Source organism: Varanus komodoensis, unplaced genomic scaffold (genome assembly GCF_004798865.1).
Source record: "Varanus komodoensis strain SLA01 unplaced genomic scaffold, ASM479886v1 scaffold67, whole genome shotgun sequence".
Lineage (NCBI taxonomy): Eukaryota > Metazoa > Chordata > Lepidosauria > Squamata > Varanidae > Varanus > Varanus komodoensis.
This window is the reverse complement of record NW_025336308.1, coordinates 1,614,759-1,629,265: the sequence shown is the minus strand read 5'-3', so window position 1 is coordinate 1,629,265 and position 14,507 is coordinate 1,614,759. Positions and strand designations below refer to the sequence as shown.

The window sequence follows — 14,507 nt, the reverse complement described above, 5'->3', positions numbered from 1 at the left end:
AATTATGCACAACTATCACTAAGAACAGTAATATATTTGCTATATATAACGATACATAGGGCTCCTAATGAATATGTAGCCCACCAGATTAAAGTGTATTATAAACTAGTAGAAGTATTAATTTCATTTCTATGCCACCCCATAGTCACGGCTCCCTCACAATTCCTGAAAGAAAACGGAAATACCATCTCATCGCTCTGTTTTCTGGTTTTGGTTTAGTTCTGAAAGCAACGAGCGAACCCAAAGTCCAGAGCTGCTGTGCCCTTTCGATCGCCCTCCCCATTAAAAGGACCCTGCTGGTCACAATGTCACTTTGCTAGGGGGCTCACAGTCCGACTTTTGACACCGCGGTGTGGAAACGGAGCAGCTCCTCTCGCCATAACCTGCTTCATTCTGCAGGGATGAAGCACCGCGAAATTTCGTCCCTGCTGCCACAGCATCAGGCCGACCACCGGCCTGGCGTTGGGAGCTCCTGTCCCACCTCCACCTCTCCGAGGGGCACGTTCTGCCCAGCTGCTGCCGGATTTGGCACTGCTGCGTGTTGGCACCTGTGCAGATAATGTTCCACCAAAGCCGCTGTGGGGGTCTTGGAGGTGACCCCATGGCATCCAAGCGGGGGCACGCCAGCTTTGTGGAGGAAGAAGAGATGCAGCCCCCCAGAGCAGAAAACTCCACCTGTTTGCCCTTCCTTCTTTAACTGCAGTCCAGTGAGCGTTGCAGGTGCTTTTGGAAAACTCCAAACGTTCCTCACCTGATCCCGCTCGCCGCCGGCTGGGATTCTCCATCGCGCTGCCTGGTCCCTGCCATCCCGGGCTGAGCTCCCTGCAGTTCCGCACATCGTACAGACACACATTCGTTTCGTTGGCTCCAGCTTTTCTTGCTTCCAGGCGCCGGCCAAAGGACGCATCCGTGGCGAGCGAAAAACCCCGCAGCTTGTGGAAACGCCAGGCGTGTGTCTCACGGGCTCAGCTGGGGCCTGTCCGGCCGGATCGCGTGCCAGCGGGCGGATTCCACGTTTCCCCGGCTGCACATCTCCTTCCAGTGGACCTGCCCCATCCCTGGGGCATCAGCACCGATCAGGACTCGGCCCACGGTGCAGGTCCAGGCGCAGAGGCGAGCCTGGGCCACGCGGGAGGATTGCGGAAGGAGGAAAACGGGAGGGTTAGCGGACGCACCAGCCACAAGCCGCAGGAGCATCGGGGGCTGGTGGCCAGGGGTCGTCCTGTACAGAGGACGGTCCTCTCCTTGTTGGGCTGCCGGGGGAAGGCACCCTCTTCTTGAAGGACAGGAGCAAACACCGTTTTTTCCTGGGGTTGGGATAGTTTCAGAAGACTTAAAATAGGGGATTCTACACATGTGCAGAAACACTTTCTTATCAGAGTTACCAGACCTCCTTTGCTATCTAAAGGGGACCCCTGACCTTAGCTAGCTGTCACACTGCGTACGACTCATAACACACTCACAACCACAGGGACTTGGTGAATTAACGGATTGACTTTGCTGCCCATTTTAGTTGCTTAGTACGGATTGTGTTTTTAATATTTTAGACATCTGGACTGGTGAACTTTGGTACTGGCTGGGTTTTAATTTCTGATTCGCAGCCTAAAGCAATTAGAGACCTCTCCCCAACCAGCTGCCCTCCAGATATGTTGGACTACAACTCCCATTATCCCCCAGCCAGCATAGATGGGGAGGCTCCAGGTGGGGGAAGGCTGACTTGGAGATCTCTTTTCAATATAGTATGTTGTATATAAATGTGTATAAATTTACAGTAATGTTTAGGACAGGCTGGATGTGCACATGGCGGGCATGTCATGAGCAGAGCTGGCTGGAGCCGGGGGTCAGACTAGATGGCCCCGGAGGACCCTTCTGACTCCGCTCTGTTTCTATGTTTTCATTTGGGTATGTTTATAATTTAAACACTAATTTCATTATATCGTTAATGTTTATATATTTCTATCAGTGGTTTAATGGTATACATTTTTAACGTTGTGAAATGCTTTGAGCCCCAAAACTGGGAACAGGTGGGTTTAAAATATGATAATAAGAATCATAATATTTATGTAATGCATTAATTATGTACCGCACCCTTAAGTCTCACCCAATTTGCAGATCAGCTCATGGGCCGGCCAGCTCAGTCCAGGGGCAAGAGTGTTGGGCCAGGACTCCGGAGACTCCGGTTTTGGTCTCCACTCAGCTGTTGTCTTCAGGTTGTTGTGAGGATAACATGGAGAAGGGGTCTGCTAGGACCATGGGGGGGGGGCAGTGCCTTGGGGGCTTGCCAGAGAGGTGAGATCAAGTACACAGATGACCTGCTCTCTTGGATGGTGTCTTGTGGCAGATGCTTCACGGGAGGGTCAGGCAGGCCGATGGAGACACGCCGCACGCGCTCCCCGAGCAGGCAAAGCTCAGGCCCCGTGGTCCCTCCTCACCTGCACGACCGTGAACTCCAGCGACAGCCGCTGCTCCCAGATGTCTCCAGCGGGGATGCTGAAGAGGAAGGGGGCGTTCCACACGGGGCTGTAGCCCACCACGGCCTTGGTCTCCTTCGTGGCGAGAACCTCGCCCTCGTGGTACAGGCGGACCAGAACGCTGTGGTCTAGAAACGCAAGGAAGTGAAAGGAGGTCAGTGTTGGCTCCAGGGATTTTTTTTGGGGGGGGGATGACCTCCTCCATGGCCCCCTCTTTCAGCAGGTCTCTCCCAGATCATGGTGCACGAATGCTGTCGGGAGCTGTCTGCAGAGTGCTCAGAACTGGGGGTGCCCCCTGCATGAAGAGGGGAGCATTGGCATTTTGAATGTGGGGGGGTCAGGGTTAGGGGTGAGAAACCAAACTCCCCAGAACTCGGGGCTCCCGGCAGCCCCAGTGGGACAGCAGACCCCCCCATGAGCACACGGAGCTCCACCTGGAGGGGACAGGTACGCCTGCAGCCTCTCACCTGGTGTCCCCGGGAGGCGGGTGAGCCGTCCCAGGTTCTCTGCTTTGCAGACCAGAACTTTGATGCGGCTGGCCAGGGCCTGGTACTGGAGCAGGAGAAAAAGCTGCCCCGCCGACGTGGGCTGGGGGGCTGCCAAGGCACAGGCCGTGTCCCGGGGGCTCCGACACTGAAACAGCGGAAGGCAACGATCGTTGAGGCAACTCCGCGTAGACAGACAGACGGAACGACGGCACAGACGCCAGCCTTGCCCAGTTTTCTGCCCGGTAGATGCAGGACCGCAGTCCCCCTCATGCTGGAGGCGGGTTGCAGTCCCACCCATCCAGAGGCCCAAGTCAGCAGCTGTGCACAGAGCTGCCCAGGACGCGCACGGCCCACTGGGGTCCAGACCCCGGGTCCCCGAAGCCCTAGCCCGGCACCCTCACGGTGCACGGCACCACCGTTACCTTCCCGAGCTTGGTTTTGGTGGCCGACAGCTCCCGCGCGAAGGCAGCGGACACCCCGCGGCTCCAGGCCACCTGTGAGCACGGGAACAGCGCCTCCCCCAGAAACGAGTCCTTCAGGCTGTGGGATCGCTTGGCATACACGGCGAAGCGCAGCGTGAGGCTGGCCAGCTCCTCGGGGCTGCGGAGGCCGAAGTGGAACTGCTCCCGGAACTCGGGGCTCAGGCTTTTGCGGCACAGGGCGGTCCGCCGGGGCGCGGCGGGCTTTGGCAGGAGGCGGACCTTGACGTAGGAGTCCCGGCTCGCCCGGGGGCCCTTGGGCAGGTGGGAGACCCCCACCACCGTCACGGTCAGCGTGGCCGCGGGGGGCACGTAGAGCAGCGTGAAGCGCAGGCACGGCTGTGGCTTCAGCAGCGGGCCGGAAGGGCCTCCTGGAAGCGTGTGGGGCCGGGGGGAGCTGGTTCCCCCCCCCCCGGAACTGGGGAGGAGGCTGCTGGCGTCGCCCGGCATGCGGGCACCCGAGACGGTGCCTCGCGGCGGGGGCTGGACCACTGGGCTCGGAGTCTGGGAGAGGGGCGTGCTGGGCAGGACGGCGTGGCCCCGGAGGACGTCCTCGGGTGGGCCGGGGCAGGTGGGCACAGCTGCAGGGCGGGGATCCTGCCCATCCGCTCGGCGCTCCGGGAATCGCTGCTGGATGGCCACCACGGACATGCGGGAAGGAACACCCAGCCCTGGATCCACCACGGCCTGGACCGGAGCCCACAGGTGCCTTTCACGCAGGCAGTGCTTCTTGCTCCGATGGCAGTGCATCGCGCAGCGCAGGAGGAGGCAGAAGCAGACGAGGGAGAGGCCGGCTCCCAGGAACGCTGGCAGGTGCGCTGGGCAGAAGAGAACAAAGACACGGCCCTTGGAGAGACGGTTCCCGGGCTGGCGACCCGCCTGGAGCCACGTGAGAAGCTGCTTTATGCTTCCACAGGCCAACACCGACTGGCAGCAGGGCCTCTCCCGATCGCAGGTGCATTGCCAGGTAGGGTTAGAAAAACAGGTGCTTTCCTAGCCCTACCTGCCAGGCTACCAGGGATGGGAGCCGGGACTTCCTACCACTCAGCCACCGCTGGGGTTGCCATATTCCGGGGGGAGCGCAGCTTTCCAGGCTTCAGGAAGCATCTGTTGGGGGTTATCTTCCCACCTTCCTTCTCACCCCCGAAGCTAAATAAATAGTTCTGCTCAGGGCAGCACCTGCCGCTCAGGCCGGCGTTCTGGGTGAACGGGTTTGTTTGAGGGGAAATTTGTGGGAAAATGGGCATCTGTGCCCTTTTCATAAACAGAGGGCATGTGAGCGACCGACCCAATCCAAGGGCACACATTTTTCATCACCTGGAACAGGAGGGAAAGCGAACAGGGAACACTTGGGATGTTTACCATAGAGCTGTTTAGGGACTCGAGGAAAGCCACTGATAAGCTTCTCCCTTTGAAATGTGGAAGGAAAACAATTGATAGGGCAAACAAGTTCCTTAACTGCATTTACCTCTGTGATGATAAATTTGTGCACATGATCGCAAGCACAGGATGTCTTCTCAAACGCAAAAGAATAATTAGTGGGGGATGCAGTGCCTGTGCCCCCAAATCTATGCCAGGTTACCTGTCCCCCCACCTTGAAGTCTGCAGGCACAGGCTGCAGTAAAGAGACAGGACGCTTCTGTCCATAACACCCCTTTTACACAGAGGTGTCCTTCGGAGAAAAGACTCTTTAAGACACACACCGAGAGACGTTAGAGCATCTGTGATTAGCATGTTTAAGCATTTATTCTTGTGGGTTCATTTTATTTTTATAAGCCCAATAGCTAAAGCTCTCTGTGCAGTTCACAAGCTTCCACACACACCCCCCCGCCAGAGCAAGAGCTCTCCACGGCCATCACCAAGGCCACCCCGAAGCAGCGGCCCAGTTCGGAGGCCCGCCGGGCTGGCTCCCCGGAGGGCCCGCCAGGCCCACACGCCTCCCTCTCAGGTCTCCTGGGCTGGCCTTGAGCCAGCCGCCAGCTCTCAGCCTCGCCTACCTTGCAGGGCTGTTGTGCAGGCAAAATGGCGAGGAGAGGCCTTGGAGGAGAGGCAGAGTGTCCGCCGAAGCACATGGCACAGGGTCGGTGCTCTATTGGCTTACTTCAAACGTGGCTCCACACCTGGGGTCTCCAGCACTAGCGGTGGCGGCGTGTTCGCTCGCTCGCTCGCTCGCTCGCTCGCTCTCCCGATGCGGACGCTGCTTCGGAGAGCGCCTGTCCTGGCCCTTGGAAAGGCTCAAGCGCCTCCGGCCCCCCACTCTCCACCTGCCAAGATGCCCGAGAGGCAGCGGCTGCTCTGCTCAGAGCATCTCCTGCTCCTTTTGCAAAGGTAAGGTAGGACAACATCCTCCTTCACAGCCTGTGTGTGGCTTTTATAGCTTCAGGGAAGGTTTTTTCCCTGACAGATTCCAGCCCCAAGGAAGGTAGGTGTCCCATTCCATGTCCCCAAACCAGGACGCTTGTGTATTTCCCATTTTTCTTTCGTCAACTCACGTGTTTCCCCCATCCTTCTCCAGAGATCAGCAGAATGGGTAGAGAAGTCCTCCAACGACCTGACAGAGCGGACACGGAGAAGACGGCTATGAACTAAGGTGAGTCTCCCTGCAAAACATCCTGGCCTTTCCCCGCCTTTCGGAGATATTGCAGGTGTGAAAGTTCAGCCGAAGGCGCAGGGCAGGTGGGTGATTGGCGGCCCTGGCCAGTGTGGGAACAAGAGGCCAGGAAAGCGCTCCAAGCCAGGAGAGCTGAGCAAACGGATGGAAAGTGTTTACTCCCCTCTTATCCTGGGGAAAGGACAGGTTCCCACCCCAGAGAGCAGGTGGAGGAGGAGGAGGGATGCCAAAACAGCACCTGGAGGGCGAAACTGTTCCCAAGGACTTGGCTGCGGAGAAGGAGGGGAGATACCAAGTCTGGAGGGCACTCTTGTTGTGAGAGACACCGTGGCAGGATGGGATGCGGTAGCCTCTTCAGTGGAGCCCGCCGTCGCTTTTTGGGGCAGAGGTACAAGCCAAGGGGGCAGGAGCTTGGGTTAGGGGTCAAATCCAGCACTCCCCGGGTGGTCCCACACCATTCCTTCATGAGGCCGTTTCCCCAAAACTAGAGGTTGGAATGCTTCTCCCAAAGCTTCTTCCGAAGCTGGCAGGAAAGGCTTTAGCAAAAAGCGGCAGGCATGCTGGCCTCCCCTTATTTTCCCCTTCTGTCCCGTCCTGCACTGGAAAGAGGCCCTCGAGGGCTTCTCCAGAATGAGCATGGCCCCTGGGCTGACCCAAGTTCAGCACCCGTGCTTGAAGTCCGGGATGCCATTGTCTTACGGGGCCCCGTCTAGACGGCCGTGTGCATGGATCCAGTTCTGCTGGAATCCACGGGGTGTCATCCCACGAAGCCGGCAGGACAGAAAAAGGAAAACTCCTTTGCCCGCCATGTCAAGTGCTAGGAAGTTGAATCTGGTTTTAACTATTTACAGCCACCTTTTGAGTTTCCTATTTTTGATTTTGATTCTATTTTGTTTTCATTTGTGATGTGTGATTGTCGGTTTTATGTATATTTTTAAGCATAGTTAATTGTTGGTTTGTTTTGACTTTCGTAAGCCGTCCTGAGATGCTTTTGAGCATAGGACAGTGTATAAATATAGATAAGTAGGAAGGATGGGAGGGCCATCTAGCGTCAAGCTTCAAGAACTACAAGCCAAATGAGCATTCCCCCCCCCCCCCACCCCGCAATTATGAATGCACAAAGAGATTTAGGAACTGGCTTCTGCCCCTCTTGGGCATCCAGTTTGCTTCCTTTGTCGCAAACCCTCACCAGGATGTTGTCAGCATTTGGCTTACGAGTGTAGCTTTAGCATTAGTAAAACATGCAGCATCTTTTAAAAACCGAAAAAGCAAGACAAAATCCATACTGCACAGAGAAAGCGCTTTCTGTGCAATATTTGGCTCTCCAGCAAGATTTTGGATGGCCCTTCAGAAGTGACATATTGGATGGGATTATTTGCACGGGTATTTATTGATGGGTACTACCAATTTGAACAAGATTTAAGTACACGATAGATTGCATATGCAAACCATTTTTGAGGGTTCTGGCTGTGGTCGTTTCCCTTGGAGTCTGAAGCTCGAGGCTGGAAGAAAAGCCAAGCGTTTCAACAACTGCAGCTGCCGTCACATTTGCCGAATGCCAGTTCCACAACCGATCACGCTCCAGGGCGGCACGACCACAACACGCACGAGGGGCATGTGCACATTAAGGCCTATTTGGCACAAGGTAACCCACCCCAATCCAAATGGCGCATCATGCCCCCCATGTTCATGCTCCTTGCCTAGGCCCTATGCGGAACCTTTCTCTCTGCAGCTGTTTTGGCTCGGTGCATTCCTGGGATGCTCAGCTCTGCAGTTGTGGTGCCAACTGGGAGAAGGCCCCGCATTCGAGTATTTCCTTCGAGTGAGTAGCAGGAGGACTCTCTCTGCCCAGGAACAGGCTGGACAAGCAGCCTGAAATAACGCAACTCAGTGTCCAGAGCGGATCTTAAAAACTGTGTTTACACCTAGCATTGCCGGTAAACCCCTTTCCATCACAGGATCCCACCCAAGTGCTCCCCAGTACTCTGTCCCATTCCCTTTTCCCGGGCAACATGGAATACATTTTCCAGGTGTGGAGCTAGAAACGTGGAACCAGACGGCTGCCTTTCAGCTGAGTGGACCAAGACAAATATGTACACAGCAGTCATATGAAGAGGTAGAGAAGTTTATTGGAATATAAACATTCAGATAACATGTAAGATAGAAAAAAAATCCACCAACAACATATACAGACACTTGCTGGAAGGAAACGTCTGAGGTATTTATTTATCCACCATCTAGGCTATCACATTTTATTTTTTTTTCTTTAAATAGTTAAGAAAAAAAAAAAACTAATTGCAAGGCTGCTGCCGGGGGGGAGGGTTGGGGCCGCACCGTCTTCCCACCTCTGGATCTCTCTGGAAGGAAGGGGCAGCAGCCAGAAAGGGCTACGCGTGTGTGTACACCGATCCCATTCACCTGGGAGGACCCTGAGCATCGACATCTGCGAGAACGGCTCCCTCTTCCCACCGCGAGGGCCGACGGAGTCTCTGTCCTTAAGTCTTCGGGTGCTACAAGAGAACGATGGGGCCCGTGCGCCGGACCGACGGGAAATAAAGGAACGCGGTTTCTGGAGCTTGGCCCGGCCTGGGTTGCGTGCTAGTCCAGTCCCTGGACAAGCGGCTCAAAAGGGCCGTGGCTGCAATGCCAGGAGAGGCCTCAGCCGGGGCTGAACCACTCGGGCTCTGAGCCCGGCTTGCTGATCCCACGCCTGGTCTGGCACAAGGCGGCTTTGCACACGTTCGTCATCTTTTGTGCGGTTCTGGGTTGGGCCGACCAGCTCCTGCTGGCCTCCAGAAGCCCCGGCGCTCACTTTCGGCAAGCTGTGCACAGAACCCTCTTCCACAAGCCTGGCCTCTTAATAAGGAGCCCCCGGGCAGAGCACAAAATGAAAATGATTGCAGGAGAAACAGCCCTTCCCATCATATCAAAAGCCCTGAGTGCCATACAATCTTTTAATATTTGGAGTCGGGTAAAACGGGGGGGGGGGGAGCCCCTCTCCCCAATAATTATCTGCTGCTGCTTTCTTGACCCACACCCCAAACCGGGCAGCACAGCAGAAAAAAAGCTACATAACTCAAGTCGGGCTTAACAGCATCGAAAACAATGTAGAGAAAAGGCATACAGATTTTCACAGTCTAAAATGGCTGACCCAGGAAACGGCAAAGGGTCCAAATGGGATGCTGCAGCTTATTTTAATGAGGTATATATATATTTATATTTATATATATTGTTACAAATCCACAAATCTACCCTTGTCCCTGAACTGGATAAGAACAACCCCAAGTTTACTGCCTAGTTCCAGTTTAGCTGTGTAAGGAGGTTACGGACAGGAACCCGCAGGAAGGACGGGGCTGTCGGAGTGGTTCAGGCAGCATTCTGTGCAAGACCATGCAACGTTAGCAAGCGTGAGAGGCCCAAATTAGACGTGTTTACAGACGTGTCTTTTTAAAAACTCAGGTCTGCTTGAAATCGCAGGTGAGGAAGACCATGGCGGACAGCATCTCTTAGAGGAGGAAGAGCACTTAGCTGTAGACTCTGTACCCCACATGGCTCATCCCTCAAGTGGCTTTTCTCCAAGACCAAGTCCTGATCGCGAACCGAGCTTGGGGGGGACTAATGCACTGGAAAGTCACGCGGAGTTTCACACCCGTGTTGGACTCAAGTCTTGCTTTGCCATAACCCCTCTTATTTTAAACGCACGCACCCCATCTTACACGATTTCAGCAGACCCAATTTTTCAAAAAATAAAATTAAAAAAAAAAGCCTGTCCTTTTTATGTCTACTCTAACCTACTTAAAGCAGGAAATCCAAGCATTCATTGTTCTCAGAGCTTGTAAGGAAAAAAGCTTTCAGGAAAAATAAAACTCTCCTGCCACCCCAATTCTAAAACAAGGAAAACAACCTAAGTAGGCAAAACCGAGCAGCTTTGAAGAACATTCTCTCGTTTAAACGATCACGGGATTTTGCTATTGTGCTCCACTTGGGTAAGGATTGAGATGAAGGGAAGAAGCCTGGGATTCAATGAAAACTCATGGGAAGCTTGGGATTGTGTTAAGTGCAGAAGCCACACTGCAATTTCCTTTGGTTATTCCCACCCTGCAAAATTTGGGGCTAGCAGCCTACTCTTAAAAAGCAATTAAAAGCAGCCTCATAACTCCACGGAAGTACAGCTAGGAGCGATGTTCCCCCAGCTGGGACACAGCTCCACTGCCTCTCTCCTAAATGCCATTCAAACTGAAGCACTCTTAGGCTGCGTTGAGAATAAAACTGCACAAACAAACAGTCTCAGGCACCGAAACATCTTGCGTGATTCAGAGGAACCTACTCCCAAGAGGCTTGTGCTAAAAGCGAGCGAAAAGGCAACCGGGGGCGATGCCAGATGGGCACATTTTATGCCACCTGCATCCGTCACAATCTCTGTTACTTGTGCCCATACTTTTAATATTCTTCTCATGGATAAACCATTCAGTGGCAGGTTCCTGGCAGGAGAAATGCCCTGTGAAGGAAACGATCAGGAGTAGGTGCACCCAGGCCAAACACAAGGAGCACACGCCTTGAAAAGGGCCACGCTTCACCCTGGAGGCAAGCTCCAGATGTGAGCCCTATCCAGCCTGGAGCTGTGATTCTCCATCTGGCCTCCGTTAAACCCTGCTAAGGGAGTGGGGCAGCTGTGGGGTTAAGTGGAATCAGCGAGAAGAGGCTAGCCCTGGGCAAGCCCCTGCGGGAGTCTGGGTTGTCTTTTATCATACAACCTGTCCATTCCCACCCCATGGGCTGACACCGAGCTAGAACTGTGGGGTTTTGGACCTCGCTTGTGAGGAATTTCCCTGGCCAGTGAAAACGTGAGTCGAATTCTTGCCACCTGTTCTATCAAAATTTGGAAGGGTTCTGGGTGAGAAGCAGATATGTCTGCAGGCCATCTGGCTCGGATTTGGCCTAGGACAAGGATATCCAATTTATTTTCTCTAGGATCGCTTTATTCCGTGGTCAGCAGTCCAGGGAGTGGAAGTAGATTCTGACACACGATCAGCCAGGAAGACCTAGTGCTGAGGAGACGTGTGGTTATGGTGATGCTGTGATTGGGCAACATAAAGGTAGAAATGAGGGCAGAATTTCTTCATCCAAGATTTGCGGAAGAGGAAGACTGGCAGTGGTGGTTTTGGTTTTGAAATCTGCATGAGACGGCAAAATAATGAAATGTACAGGAAATATTGAAAAGTAACCTGATGCCTTCACTGGGCCAACTCAAGTATCACCACGATGAGCAGTCTTTTAAGTTTTCCAGAACCTTCCTGCAGGCGGGTTGAAGAAAAGGTGAGCCCAAAGGCTTACAAGCTGTTTTTACTTCCCTCTCCTTCTGATGGACAAAGGTGGCTAGCTGCAATTTTAGTTTGTTCTGAAATATCTAGTATCACGTTGCTTTTTGAGGCAGTTGCTGGCTGAAGGCGTAATTTGAAAGTGTTGCCTCTCTCTCTCTCTTTCTCACATAGTAGACTTTTTACCCTGCCTCGATTAAACTTTGGCTGAAGGGTAAATTCATCGCATCCTGTTGTTCTGGTCTGGGATGGACATTTACAATCAGGCCCAGGACTTTCAATGGGAACTGTGGGTTTTGTCACTAACTGATCTGATTTGTAGCTAGACAAGCATACAGTTACTTTCCTCAGTATGGCTTCTGCTGGAGAACTACCAACGTCAAAACAGTTGTTTTAATAGGTAATGGGGAAGATATTGAAATCGACTCTGTGGGATGCCAATGAAAATTGCTCACAACATTTCTGCAAAAGAGCCTGAGACGACATCAGACCAGCCACTTTCAAGTATCGGAGAGGCAAGAAAAATCTTTGGTAGGTCGTAAACCAATCGATCCGTTCCATGCGGCTGTTCTGAAACAGCACATTTCTCTCTGGGAGTGCCTTTGGACATGTTACTGAGAGGACATATCTGGAAAATGCTGCCCCAAAACTGGAAAAAGAAGGACTGTTTGTGGAGCACAAACATCTGCCCACAAAGGAACTTATAAAAACCTTGTATTAGTTCGGCATTAATACATTTGTATTTGCTTGCAAGAACAATTCTCCAGGAGCAGTTTTTCCAGGTTTTGCCTCTGCAGGATTTTGTCCAGAAGCACTACTACTGCCGAGGAAAGAGAATACAGGTCTGAGGTCTGACTGACTCCTTCTGGCTGATAATGAGCAGTGGAACAGCTTGGTCACCTTACAGTTACTTAAGTGCCAAGAATGGTTTCCAGGTCGGAAGCCCAGCCTTCCTTCTGGAATCCGCCTTCCCATGAAGCAGCCTAGAAAAGGCCGCCACTTCTGTCACCGAGAGAGGCCTCGGCTGCCTTTCAGCAACATGCTGAAACGGTCTGGTGCTGGACACAAAGTGTACACCTTCTGTGTACACTTGTGCTTGAATCCCGCGAGAAGCAGAGCACTGTCAACAATCGGAGGATTACGTAGAAGAGTGGCCAGATTTCAGTTCAAGGGTCGTGAGCAGACGGAAATGCTGCCGAGGTTGAGCAGAGCGGCGGGACTGGGATGCACTCGCTGCAGATTATTTGGCAAAATCCTACGCCCGTCCTCTAGGGGAGCTGAACCTGACTCCAACCAAGGGCTGAATCCCAGGCTGCAGAAACTCTCAGGGGCCACTTCCAGTGGGGGGTGAGGCCAAAGGCAGAAAGCGGGTAGGACCAACCAGCCAGCCTTTGATCGTGGGGGAAAACACTGCGCACAAGCTGGGAAGCCAGCAAGCCACTGATGCTTGGAGGAAAATGGCAAGGGCGTCTGGGGAGCCCGGGGGGTCAGGTGCGGCCCCCAGGCTCGAGCTGCTGCACTGAGCCCCCTGGTGCAAGCAAGCGAGCGACAAGCCCGCCTGCAGAGATGCAGCCGCCAACCACCACCTCCCGTCATGCCGTGCCTGAGACACCCTGAGCCGAGTGCTTCCGTTCTAGGCTGAACCCAACAAAGCCTTCTGCTCCTTCACTCGGGAAGATGCCTTGTTTCGTTCTCTCTCTCTCTCTCTCTTTCTCTCTCTCTCTCTCTCTCTCTTTTTGGTGTCTTTGGTGCTACAATATATAAAATTAAAAATAAAAAGCAGTTGACAAGACATATAAAAAGAAGATTTAACATAATGCAAATCCTTCCAGAAGAGCGGAAAAATAATAAAGCCAACACGCACAGCAATAAGTACATATTTCTGAGGTATTTCATCTGCTCAGGAGAAGCCGGTACAGAACTGGAGGATGACTGAGATTCGCCAGGGTAAGAGGGAAGGCCGATCCCTGCGGGCAAGGGTGGGGCAGTTCGCGGCCGGGGGGGGGTGGGATTCACAGGAACAGGCTGAGGGAGGGAGGTGCAGGCAGAGCAGCCTTCCCTAACTGGTCCCGCTGGGTTGGATCACAATGCCCACCATCCCCAGCCAGCACAGGGATACCCAGTTGGGAAAGGCTGATGCACGGTAAAAGAAAAAAGCAGAAGGATCCACCTGACTCGGGGGAAGAGGCCCACCGAAAGAGCAACCCGTTCCCTCCTTCGGGATTTAAAAGGAGGCCGTGGGGGAAGTATGAGGGAGTCTTGGATTGCGGGGGCTATGAGGCTGTCGTCCACGGGGCCCCCCAAAGGCGGAGGGAGCAGCTGGTTCCCTTTCCAAGTGCTACATGAACGGGCTGGGACCACCGAGGATTCTGGACAAATGCTCAGCACGGGAACGGACACTGCGGGGGGGGGGGGTAGGGACCCGCCACGCCATCTCAGCAAGAAGATGCTCCAAGTCAACATTAAATTCTAGGGGGGCAACGAGGCATGCTGAGCTAGCCGGGAGAGGAAGAGAGAGAACCAAGACCGCCTCCCTGGGGGAATTTTGAGCAACACCGACTGACCGTTTGACTGCCAAGGACTTTTTTTTCCTTTTCGGAAACACCTGAGCCTCCGTTTATTCCCAGGAGGGAAAGAACGGAGCAAAGGCATATCAGCAAGGAAAAGTCCGGAGGGAGGGAGGGCATGGAAAAGCTCCGCATCACAGGCACGGACCCCCCCGCCCCCCGCGACTGCGGATGCGTGGCGACGCCGCGGGGAGCCCTCTGCCGCCCCGGCCGTACCCGCTGCCTGGCCGTGGGAGGCCTGCCCGCTCGCCCACGGGCGCCACTCCATGCTGCGGACGGAGTAGCACTGGGAATCCTGCCGAGCCCCCCCTTCAGAGGAAGACTGGGACCCGAGCCGAGGGAGAGAGCGGGCGAGGAGCGTCCTCCACGCCGAAGCCAGCAGGCTGGCTGGGACGCCGGGGTGACGGGATGTGGCCCGTCAGCGCCAGCTGTGCACGGAGGGCTCGGACGGGAGCGTGTGCGTGGAGAGCCAGCCGGAAGGGCAGATTCGAGGGGCGTGAGGATGCTGCAGGGGGAAAAGTCCGGGAGAGCGCGAGCGCGCTGCTTCCCCCCCCCCCACCTGCCTCTGGGGGT

General features: G+C 54.3%; 1 protein-coding gene across 1 annotated transcript; it reads right to left on the bottom strand.

Moving 5' to 3' along the window:
* Positions 1-937: 937 nt before the first annotated feature.
* LOC123033736 (synaptotagmin-5-like) lies at positions 938-5,943 on the bottom strand. Its single transcript, XM_044450493.1, has 5 exons — positions 5,931-5,943; positions 3,382-4,256; positions 2,939-3,104; positions 2,433-2,599; positions 938-1,119 (listed from the first exon to the last, which is right to left on the bottom strand). Exons 1-5 carry the CDS (start codon positions 5,941-5,943, stop codon positions 958-960), a joined length of 1,383 nt encoding a protein of 460 aa, XP_044306428.1. The 3' UTR covers positions 938-957.
* Between the last annotated feature and the right edge of the window lie 8,564 nt (positions 5,944-14,507).